Source organism: Carlito syrichta, unplaced genomic scaffold, assembly GCF_000164805.1.
Source record: "Carlito syrichta isolate Samal-C Ts95f unplaced genomic scaffold, Tarsius_syrichta-2.0.1 Scaffold304708, whole genome shotgun sequence".
Classification (NCBI taxonomy): Eukaryota; Metazoa; Chordata; class Mammalia; order Primates; family Tarsiidae; genus Carlito; species Carlito syrichta.
In genome coordinates this window covers 455,865-467,720 of record NW_007248804.1, presented here as the reverse complement: position 1 = coordinate 467,720, position 11,856 = coordinate 455,865, and the positions used below count along the sequence as shown (strand labels likewise).

The window sequence follows — 11,856 nt, the reverse complement described above, 5'->3', positions numbered from 1 at the left end:
CAACTCAAAAAAAAAAAAAAAAAAAAAGTCGAAGCTTCCCTGCAGCAGTTCCTTCCCTGACCCAAGGCTTCTGTATTACACAAGAAGACCTGCAGTTTGGGTGTCAGCAGTGTGCCTCGCACACATGAGCCTCCTCTAAGTGGTGGCGATTGTGGTTGCTGTCTTCACCAAGGCAGAGGGGAAGGAGATGCAGGGATGTGGGGTCATAGTGAAGCAAGAGTTTTGAGAGAAGTGGGGGCTGTGGGTTAGGGTTGAATGTAGATCTAGATAAGCTTTTGTCTGTTTGTTTGGTTAAACCAGCACAGAGTAGTTGAGAAGGTTCTGCCTTGAGTTCTCCCTCCAGCACTTTCTCTATGACCAAGGACAAATAACCTCCCTTCTCCCCGCCTCACTTTAAAATGGAAAATCGGGAGGTGGAGGCAAGAGGATTGCCTGAGCTCAGGGGTTTGAGACCAGCCTGAGCAACATGGCGAGACTTCATCTCTATAATAAATCAAAAAATTAGCCAGGTGAGGTGGTGCACGCCTGTAGTTCCAGCTACTTGGAAGGCTGAGACGGAAGGATCACCTGAACCCAGTAGGTCAAGGCTGCAGTGGCGGTGAGCGTGCCACTGCACTCCAGCCTAGGCAACAGAGTAAGACTGTGACTCAAAAAACCAAAAAAAAGGGAAATTTGGATTAAATTCTTGTTGAATTCAGTTCCAACGGTAATGTTTTATGATTTTATGTTAATGTAATAAGTGAAAGAAACCTTAGTAAAAGTAACCAAACTATAAAAAAGGAATCACTGACCATTATATGTATGCTGCTTACATTAAATTATTTTATATCTGTACACAGTAGTTATCTACATGGAAGTCCATGAATCCATCACTGGGCCTATCAACAGATGCCCTCCCCCTGGGGAATAGTATTCCTTCCCAAAAACTCAGTCTCCTAACTCTGATCTGCTACCCTACCCCCAAGGTCAAACAGAAGAGACCATACCCTACTTCATACTCTCTCCCATTCCCCCAGAAACATTCCAATGAAAGGAAGAAATGACTAAGTTTGGTGTATCTTTTTTTTTTTTTTAACAGAGATGAGGTTCGCTGTGCTCTCCAGGCTGGCCTCAAAATCCTGGCCCTGAGCAAACCCACCCCAGCCTCAGCCTCCCAAAGTGCTGGGATTACAGGCATGAGCCACCGTGCCCAGTCTTTGGGTCTTTATAATGTGGTGACCAGAGCCCCAGCCTAGAAATCAGACCACAATTCTCCACCCTAGTTCTAGCACCAACTCACTGTGTAACCTTGGACAAGCCTCTTCCTTTTCTGGCTTCATTGTCATCTAGAGAAAGAGGGATCGAATAGGTTTCCCTTTATAAGCCCTGCTCTAATATTTCCCTGTTGACAGCTACCAAGGCTGGAAGAGGCTAAAATCCGCAAGCCAGCATTTTTCCAAACACTCCCAGAAACAGCAGACAACCTCCAGCATCCCAAGTAGGCTGGTGCCAAAATTGTGAGCACAGCCAATTGTCTACCCCCAGTCCTGGAAGCCAGAAATCAAGTAAAATCTACAGGGCCAGGTAGGGTCCCAGCTAAGCACAGGATGTTTCAGCCGGGGCAACCAGTTCTGAGTCAAAGCTTTTCTTACAAATGTTCTCTTACTTGTAGGATAAGGAAAGACAAGGCCTCCAAAGGAATCAGAAACATGTGCTTCTGGGACCAGACCAGGACAGGGAGTAGATGAAAGGTTATTTGTAAATACACTATTTTAATTATGGTATAGCATACAAACAGGAAAATGTAAATATACACGTATGTCTTGATATAAATATCCATGAAATGAACATATCCATGAAACAAACACCCAGATCAAGAAACAGACTAGCCAGGCACAGTGGCTCACATCTGCAATCCCAGCACTTTGGGAGGTGGAAGCAAGAGGATTGCCTGAATCCAGGGGTTCAAGACCAGCCTGAGCAACGTAGCAAGATCTCATCTCTACAATAAATCAAAAAATCAACCAGGTGTGGTGGTGCATGCCTGTGGTTCCATCTACTTGGAAGGCTGAGGTGGAAGGATCACCTGAGCCCAGCAGGTCGAGGCTGTGGTGGCTGTGAGTGTGCCACTGTACTCTGACCTGGGCAACAGAATGAGACGAAAGAAAGAAAGAAAGAAAGAAAGAGAGAGAGAGAGAGAGAGAGAGAGAGAAAGAAAGAAGAAAGAGAGAGAGAAAGAGAGAGAGAGAGAGAGAGAAAGAAAGAAAGAGAGAAAGAAAGAAAGAAAGAAAGAGAAAGAGAGAAAGAAAGAGAGAAAGAAAGAGAGAAAGAAAGAGAGAAAGAGAGAAAGAAAGAGAGAGAGAGAGAGAGAGAGAGAAAGAAAGAAAGAAAGAAAGAGAGAAAGAAAGAGAGAAAGAAAGAGAGAGAGAAAGAAAGAGAGAAAGAAAGAAAGAAAGAAAGGAAGAAAGAAAGAAGGAAGGAAGGAAGGAAGGAAGGAAGGAAGGAAGGAAGGAAGGAAAGAAAGAAAGAAAGAAAGAAAGAAAGAAAGAAAGAAAGAAAGAAAGAAAGAAAGAAAGAAAGAAAGAAAATAGACCAGGCGCAGTGGTTCATTCCTGTAATTCCAGCACTTTGGGAGGCTGAGGTGGGAGGATTGCTTGAGCTCAGGAGTTCGAGGGAAGGGAGGGAGGAAAATACCTGAAGACAAGGACCCCCTTTTTGTTCCCTTCTAGTCACTAGACCTCCAAGGATAGCCACCATTCAGACTTCTAGCACCATGGACTCATTTTGTCTGTCCTGAACTTTACACAAATGGAATGATACAGTGTGGACTCTTTTGAGTCCAACATCTTTTGTACAACATAGTTGTGAGCGTCATCTGTCGTTATATATAAGTCATTCATTGTCATTTTTGCATAGTAAATACTTAATGAAGAGCTAAAATCAACAAGACAGCTCTGAGTCTACACTAGGTTGGTCACTGATAGCAGAGAAAGGTTTACATACAGCTTTCCCAGAAACTAGGATGACCCCCTGCTGTCCTTTCTGAAGAGTCGTGCACCTTCTTCTTCTGGGACTTCAGGGATGGGAGGTAAGGCCTTGACATCCAGAACTTACTTCAAAGGCTATGCCCATCATCTGAGAAAGGCAAGAAATTTGTTGTTTTTTTTTTAATTACTTTTTGAGTTGGAATCTCACTCTGTCGTCCAGGCTGGAGTGCAGTGGCACGCTCATGGCCACCGCAGCCTCAGTCTGCTGGGCTCAGGTGATCCTTCCACCTCAGCCTTCCAAGTAGCTGGAACTACAGGCATGTACCACCACGCCCAGTTAATTTTTTGATTTATTGTAGAGATGAGGTCTTGCCAAGTTGCCCAGGCTAGTCTCAAATCTGTGGGCTCAGGCAACAACTTCACCTCGGCCTCCCAAAGTGCTGGAATTATAGGCACAAGCCACTGCACCTGGCCTAAAAAAAATTTTTTTATAGATAACAGAGTCTTACTATGGTGCCCAGGCTGGTCTTTAACTCCTGACCTCAAGTGATCCTCCTGCCTCAGTTTCCCAATGTGCTGAGATTACAAGTGTGAGCCACTATGCCCAGCCCAGAAGCTCTTGTTCACGGATACTCACCATGTGCCCAGTTCTGTGAGAGAAACAACTTCAACTCAGCATCTCATTTCATTCCCACAACCATGAGGTGGATACTGTAACTATTCCTGTCTTATAGGTAAGAAAACTAAGGCTTAGAGAGGTTGAGTAAGTTGTCCTAAGTTTGCATAAGGACGGGTGCAAAGAAGGGGACCCAATTCCAACCCATGGGACCCCAAAGGCCAAACCTCTCCACCACTCCATGTTGGCTTGGAACTTCCTAACCAACTCATCCAGCACCACCTGCCCAAGGCTCACTTTCCAAGGCCACACTGGCCTCTTGCCAGCTCCTCAGGCCCCAGGCTCCTCCCCACTCCAGGGTCTGTCCATGCTGTTGCCTTTGCCTGCACAATTACTCTTCAATTCTAAAATGAACAGCTCCTTCCTTCTCCAACCACCCAGTCTCAGCGACGGCCCCCAGCATCCCTCACAAAGCATCCTCTTTCCCCTTTCGTAGGCCTTGGCACACCTCAAGGTGACTTATCCTGTTGTGTTTACTCCTCTAGTGACTTTCTCCACCAGTAGAGCATGAACCGTAAGAGGGCAGGAATGTATCTGTCATGTTCACCACTGCCTCAGACAGTGCCTGGCACACAGTGGTCCTCAATCGTATGCTAAGTGAAGAAAGGGAGGGGAGGAGAGACAAACAGGACTGTCCCTTCAGAAGCTGAATGGTCACCTGAAGGCAGCTCTAGCTCCAGCCTATTCTATGGCCCCTGACTCAAGACCCTTTCCCTCTCTGAGCCTCAGGGTCCTCAATTGTCATAGGAAGGGGCCTGGAAGAGAGGACTTCTAAAGATCTGGCTCATCCGACCTCTAGACTACAAATCCTAGGACATCTGGTCACTCCAAAGGCTACCAGTCCTGGGCTTCTGCTGCCTCACACCTACCATCTGCCCAGTCAGCATTTTAGGAGAGTAGGTAAAGTGAGAGGGGGTGTGAGAGTCATCCTAAAGCATCCCAGCTGTGAGGTGCACAGGCTTCCACATCCTGCTGTGGAGGACCAGAAACATGACGACTCTTCCTGCTCTAGCAGGGCATGTTCTTCATGTTTGGAATGGGGAAGAGACAAAACTCAGAAGCAAAAATACATTAATTCCCCAGGAAACCGTTTCTACTTTCTTCTCCAGTGCCCCCCACCCTCTACCCTGACTTTGTAATTTCTCCACCCACACAGACTCTAGTCCAATCTGACAACCCCTTTTTAGCCTATGTGTGGCTAAAGCTCTGGGAGGGCGGAGACTGTCTGATCTTGCTCGTCATTGTACCCACAGCACTTAGCGCAGACCCCTACACACGAGACGTGGCCCAGGTGAGGCCACCACATTGAACACCATTGTCAGGGCCAGCCCCAGTCTGTTTTTACTCTGCTGGTGTGTGAAGGGGTGTGGCTGGGTATTCTGGAGAGCACATGTGCGTGTACAGGTGCCATGATCACAGGAAAGAACACAACAGGCGTGCAGGTACACACTGGACTGCTCAGAACTGTGGCTGTGTCATTCATTGGCTCAGAAATTCTGGGTAACTTGCTTAAACTCTGGATCACAATATCCTCATGTGGAAAATGGGAGTAAATATAATTCCTATGTCACGCATTGTTGTCAGAATCAAACTTCAGGACTAGTGTTTTGTAATCACTGAAATATGATCTAAAGATCAGCAGTTGTTAGAAATAGAAGGCGAGGCTGGGCACAGTGGCTCAAGTCTGTAGTCCCTGCACTTTGGGAGGCTGAGGCTAGAGAATTGCCTGAGCCCAGGGATTTGAGACCAACCTGGGCAACTTGGTAAGACCTTGTCTCAACAATAAGTAAATAAATAAATTAGCCAGGCATGGCAGTGCGTGCCTGTGGTTCCAGCTACTTGGAAGGCTGAAATGGAAGGATCGCCTGAGCCCAGCCAGTCAAGGCTGCAGTGGTCGTGAGCATGCCCCTGTACTCTAGCCTGGGCAGTAGACTCAAAAAAAGAAAAAAAGGAAAAAGAAATAGAAGGCGAGAAGAGCTCAGAAAATCTTAATTTCTCTCCAAATAGTAGCTGCAGTAGTTTCAGATCTCAGAGTTTTGCCCTGGCTTCATTCTGGGTACAGCAACTCTGAAAATGCACCAAATAACTCAGATCCCAGGAAAACTTCATGACTAGTTTTCACATGGCTGGTTTTTCATTGCAAACCCATTTTCAGGAGGATGGCTTCATTCTCCCCTGGGGTCCCCCTGCCCCAAGGGGCTTGCCCATTCAGGCTCTGAGCTTAAAACACAAAACCTGGGAACCATAGGGAATCTCAAGTGGAACTCAGAGGAGAAAACCAACAAGTCAGGTCTCCATCCAGAGCTTGGGGGAAGCTTTGTGAAAAAAGTAACAGCTAAAACAAGAATCGTTAAGATTTGCCCTGTCAGTCAGATTGTACTGAAAACACAGAACTCAACAATCCTTGCCCCTTCTCCTAGCAAGCCTTCATTTCCAGAGACATGACTCTGGGCAGAGTCACCCATGAAGGTGATTAAACTTTGGGTTCTTTATTTTTTTTTTGAGTTGGGGTCTTACTTTGCCACCCAGACTGGAGTGCAGTAGCATGAGCATGGTTCACCATAGCCTCCCCTCCTGGGCTCAGCCTCCTGAGTTGCTGAGAATACAGGTACCTGCTCCCACACACAACTAATTTTTTTATTTTTTTGTAGAGACGAAGTCTCGCTATGTTGCCCAGGCTGGTCTTGAACTCCTAGGCTCAAGCAATCCTCTCACCTCAGCCTCCCAAAATGCTGGGATTACAGGCGTGAGCCATCATGGCCAGCCCAGGCCCATTTTTCAAGCTACCCACTGGTCCTGTAGCAAACCCCAGCCTGCCAACACCAACTGACAAGTGCACCAGGAAAAGCGGGACTTTGCTCCTTCTGCACTCCCACCTCTCACATCATCTCCTACCTCCCCAGCTCCTCTCCAATGTCGTAGAAGTCCTCCACCTTCTGCTGCTTGAACGGTTCCATGTTTGGGCTCCTCATGGAGGCCTGGACCATACAACCCTGAAACAGGAAGAAACCTGAGGTTAGGATAGCCATGCAGATTAGCACAAGCCTAAGAGTTGAGGCCTAAAAATGATCAGCTGCAAGAGAGCTAGTGATCTAACAATCATCTACAGCCCTGGTTCTTCAAGAACGGTCCTGCTCAAGCCTTTCCTCACCTGTGGCTGATGATGTATGGTTTTTATTTTATTTATATGAATTCAGATTTGTTAAGGAGACAGAAAAAGAGCCCTCTTCACCTCTTCAGATCTGACTGAAGAAGTTCAGAGAAATAGGCCCTGGTGAACTTCAGCCATGTGTCTCATTTAACTCAAAACTACTGAGAAAAGGCTGGGCAAAGTGGCTCAAGTCTGTAATCCCAGCACTTTGGGAGGCTAAGGTGAGAGGATTTGAGCTCAAGGGTTTGAGACCAGCCTGGGCAGCTTGGTGAGACCTCGTCTCTACAATAAATTTAAAAATTAGCCAGGTGTGGTAACACATGTCTGAAGTTCCAGCTACTTGGAAAGCTGAGGCGGAAGAATCACCTGAGCCCAGCAGGTCGAGGCTGTGGTGGCCGTGAGTGTGCCATTGCAATACAGCCTGGACGACAGAGTGAGACTTCTACTCAAACACAAACACACACACAAACTACTGAGAAAAGATGCAGTTGTGATGCAAGGGGTGGGGGGAAGCACTAGTTTTAGAAACAGAAGTCCCAGATTCAAGTCCCAATTTTGCTTGGGTAAGTCATCTAAGGTGCCAGGGACTTAGCTTCCTTATCTATAAATGGGGCTAATACTACAACAATCAACTTCAGTCATGAAATTGTTTTGTAAATTACAAAACGCTGCAGGAAGGTAAGGGATTACCATGACCTCAGCTTCCTCAGGGTTGTGCCACCCAACTGCAAGTCTGAACTGATCTGTAAACACTCTCACTCATCATTCCAAAAGAAAGGTGGGCGGGAGGGGTGTGACAAATTACAACAAGCACCACCAAGAGTTGGGAGCCCGAGGCGCTGGTTCCAGCTTTGCCAGCAACTAGCTCTCCAACCTCATTTCTTGTCAGAGGGGTCTCAGCGTCCTCATCTGCAAAATGGAGCTAACTCTGCCTGCCTCAGGGCACCTCAGTGAGAGCCACAGGACAGCTCTGAGCCATGGGGAGGGCTCACCACTCCACCAGAAGAAACGGTTTGCATCCTCCTCTGGGGTCCTCCTACCCCAAGAGGTTCGCCCATTCCTGGGACCACCACATGCCATCTGGACAGCACCCCAAGAGCAGGGCACAGGGCACACTCTACAAATCACAAAGATAAAACCAGCTGCCTATGGGCATGTCTCCTAAGTGTTGCTAGCAAAGACCTCTCAGTGCTCATTTTGGCTAGTGCTGGAGGCTTTCATTCCGCCTGCCAATCAGATCCCAACCATGCCTGGGCTCTGAACCCACTGTTTTCACCAGGCTGGGTGGAGCCACCACTGCATGAGGGCTCAGCTCCTCAATGGCAAGTGGCCGGAGCTGTTCAAACTCTCAGGGAATGTATGGGGAGGCAATAAAAAAAACAAACAGAATTATGTTTTAGGAGGGCGGGCCCCTTCTAGTACAGGCTTCCCCTGCTAGGTGAGTGTTCTAGGAACCCATCCACATCAGTGTACCAACTAGTGGTGTTGTGAAAGGCTTCATTCAGCTTACGTGATTTTTTTTTTTTTTTTTTTCAGATTCTTTCAATGCATTTGCCCATTTCATGATGGGCGATTCACAAGCACACCTGCCCAGACTGTGCTGAGTGTTCAGCAGTTTTTGACCAAAATCAGCATGACCCCCATGCGCCACCCTCCCTATTCACCTGATCTCTCCCCAAGCAACTTTTTTGTTTCCCTGAATGAAAAAAGTCCTCAAAGGGAAACATTTTGCTGATGTGGAAAAGGTGAAACAAGAAAATAGCAGAAGCACTAAAAGTCAAAATTAATGAGTTCAAAAACTGTTTTGAGCAGTGGAAAAAGTATCTCAATAGGTGTATTACATCAAACAGAGAGTACTTTGAACATGACTGAAGTTTAAATATGTAAGAATAAATACACAATTTTTTACAGATAAATTCCAGTTTTTTGGAGTCCCCTGGCATATCACCTACTTACATCCATGAGGAGATCCATTATAATAAGGGTATGAGAAGGATGATGATTATTATCATTTTACTCATGCCAGGGCTCCCAGAATGGGAAGCTAGACCCACCCTCACCCCAATCATCCTGGCAAATCTCTCGAGACCAGGCTAGGGGGTGGCAGGACTGCTGCCTATCATCCTTTTTTTGCTGCCAAAAAAAAAAAAAAATCCTTTCAAACAAATATCTAGGTCAGATCCTGGGGCATGGGGTTACCAATTTCACACAGCTAGATGCAAGCAGGAAACTCCAAAAAATTCTGTTGGCAGAAACCCTGAGAATACTCCTAGGAACAGCAAAGCTCTTCCATGGGGCCAGAGGCCACCTCCATTTGCTATCAGGAGCTGAGCTGGATTCAAAGCAGCCTGAGTTCCACAGCAAAATGGCCAGCCTCTGCCTTGGGCTCCACATCCTGGGTGGCCAGGGATAGGGCCAGGGAAGCCCCAAAGGACAAACTAGGCCCACCAGGCTTTCTTCCCTTTCCAGCCTTAGTCCCGCTCCCCTATATGTCCTATTTATAGTCAAAGTAGGCCTTTCCCATTCTCCCAAAACTTTCACCCCTGCCATACCTTGACTCAAGTGGGTCCTTTCCATGGCAGGCCCATCCGGGACACCCTCCTAGCAAAACCATCCCCTTCCCTCAAGGCCCGACTCAAATGTCAACATCTCTGTGAGGCTCCATGATCCTCTCCCTCCCCAAATCGATGGCAATTCTCCCCCTCTTTAAACTCTCCCAGAGTACTCTTCGTACATTTTTAGGGTTAGCGTTTCTCACTTTCTGGTTCATATCACAATGCGTGTCTATGTCTAACCCAGAGGGAGAGAACACAGATCCCAGAATCCTAAAGGCCTGTGTTCGAATCCCAGCTCTGCCAGTTACTAGCACATTGTCCTTAGACGAGCACAGGATAACTTTTCTGAGCTTCACTTTCCTTCCCTGGAAAATGACCCTACGTAACACCTAGTGTTGGTGAGTACGTGGAACAGCTAGAACTCTCCAGCACTGCCAGGAGTATGGTGGGACAACCACTCTGGAAAGCTGTTGGGTAGTTTCTATGAACATACCTAAGAGAAATGCACACAGATATTTTCCAACATGGTCTATGTTAGAACGTTCACCGTGGTACTGTGAGTGATAACTGGAAATATGAACTGACCAGATGGCCATCAATAGAAATGGATACGTAAACTCAGGTACTATATACCCATATAATGGGATCGTGATACAGCAATGAGAACGAATAAACTACTGTTTACCGGCAGCAACATGGATAAATCTCACAACCAAAATGTTGAGTGAAAGTAGCCAGACACAGGATACTACATACTGTGTGATTCCCTTTAGGTAAAACCAACCCACAGTGCTGCAAGTCAGAATAGAGGTTGTCCCTGAGTGAGGGATTGTGGCCGGAAGGGGACGCAAGGAGGCTTCTGGGTGCTGGCGACGTTGTTTCTTGATCTGGGTGGTGGCTACATGGATATATGGGATGTATACTTATTTTGTATGTAACCAAATTTTTACGAAGTTTTAGAAAATGAAACTAATACCTACCTTATGGACAAATGAGATAACATAAGTGAAATGTTTTCAATGGTTACTGGGTGGTCCCAGGAAATGTGAGTTCCCTCCCTCCTGCCCATTGTCTTGGCACTCCATGAGGGCAAGGGTTGTGACAGTCTCACCTCTTTCCCCTTGTAGTAGACTAGTATATGGCCAGCACGCACTACATAAATGTCGGCTGATTTTTAGTGCCCTATCCTCCCTTCTCAAATGTCTCATCAGGTAAAACAACTGACAGTAGCATAAATCCCTTTCCTAACACCCTTCCCAAGATGAATTTGCATTTTACCAGTTTACAAATACGAAACTGAAGGGAAAGAGACTGAGGCAGAATTATAGTCACCAAGTAGGACCCAGAGAAGGACCCAGAGGTATAGGCACCTTTCCAACCCTGAAAAGCTGAAACACCATGGCAGAGGGAAGGGACACAACTACAGTTTTTGGGCAGAGACGCAAGTCATTGGCTCCAGAAACTCCCAAGATAAGACCCATCTTAATGCCCACATTTCTCCTGATGGGGTCCTTGGAATTCATGTTCCTGCCTACAACCCTAATACCAGGCAACGCTTTAGAGGTTAATATAGATTTCCTAGAGCCCCATGAAGAGGGACCTCACAGATCCTCTTTAGGGATTTATAGTCCCTGCTTCGGGAGCCACCAGGGGGGAGAAAGGGAGGCCAGAGCAGTTCCATGTTTCCCATACTATATGTTGGGGCCCTGCGTAAGAATTCACTGGGAAACAGAAGTTTGAAAAACACTGCTGTAGGCCGGGCGCAGTGGCTCAAGCCTGTAATCCCAGCACTTTGGGAGGCCCAGGCGAGAGGACTGCCTGAGTTCATGGGCAACTAGGCGAGATTTTGTCTCTGTAATAAGTCAAAAAATTAGCCAGGCATGGTGGTGCACACCTGTAGTTCCAGCTACTTGGAAGCCTGGAGCGGAAGGATCACCTGAGCCTAGCAGGCAGAGGCTGCAGTGGCCGTGAGCGTGCCACTGCACTCCAGCTTGGGCAACAGAGAGAGACTCCAACTCAAAAAAACAAACCAAAACCCAAAAAAAAAAAAAAAAGAAACCAAAACCACTGCTGTCTGGTCTAACCCACTTGTTTTACAAAAGGATGAAACTGAGGTCCAGACGGGAGAAGGAACTTGCTAAACAACACACAGTTGGCCCACCAGCTGCCCATCCCAGGACTCCTGTTGATAGCCATCCCGTCCCCTCTAGCAGTGGTACCAGGATTGGGGAAGTCAGTGGCTTCCTGAGGGACAACCTAGGAGGAGGTGTCCAGGGCTGGAAGCTCACCCCATAGGGAACTCTCAATGCTCACTAAGCCCTCTCCCTCGCTGGCCCCAGCTCACTCTGCAAAGTGAACTCTCCCAGTTCCTCACCCCAGTGTAAGTGAGTGAAACCGGACCATGGCTGGACCAGACACGCATGATGATCCCATCACACATTCCCCCACTAGACAGCATCACACTCAGGCTCTGGGGAGGCGACCAATAGAAGTCAGGGGCTCCAGCAC

General features: G+C 47.2%; 1 protein-coding gene across 2 annotated transcripts in view; it reads right to left on the bottom strand.

The window, feature by feature from the left end:
• Positions 1-6,629, bottom strand: part of DAPK2 (death associated protein kinase 2) — a 136,280-nt gene extending 129,651 nt beyond the window's left edge. For both annotated transcript variants that reach the window (XM_008060716.1, XM_008060715.1), the window contains exon 1: positions 6,538-6,629. In XM_008060716.1, the coding sequence (XP_008058907.1) occupies positions 6,538-6,629 (92 nt within the window). The remainder of the gene's footprint in view (positions 1-6,537) is intronic.
• Positions 6,630-11,856: the final 5,227 nt, after the last annotated feature.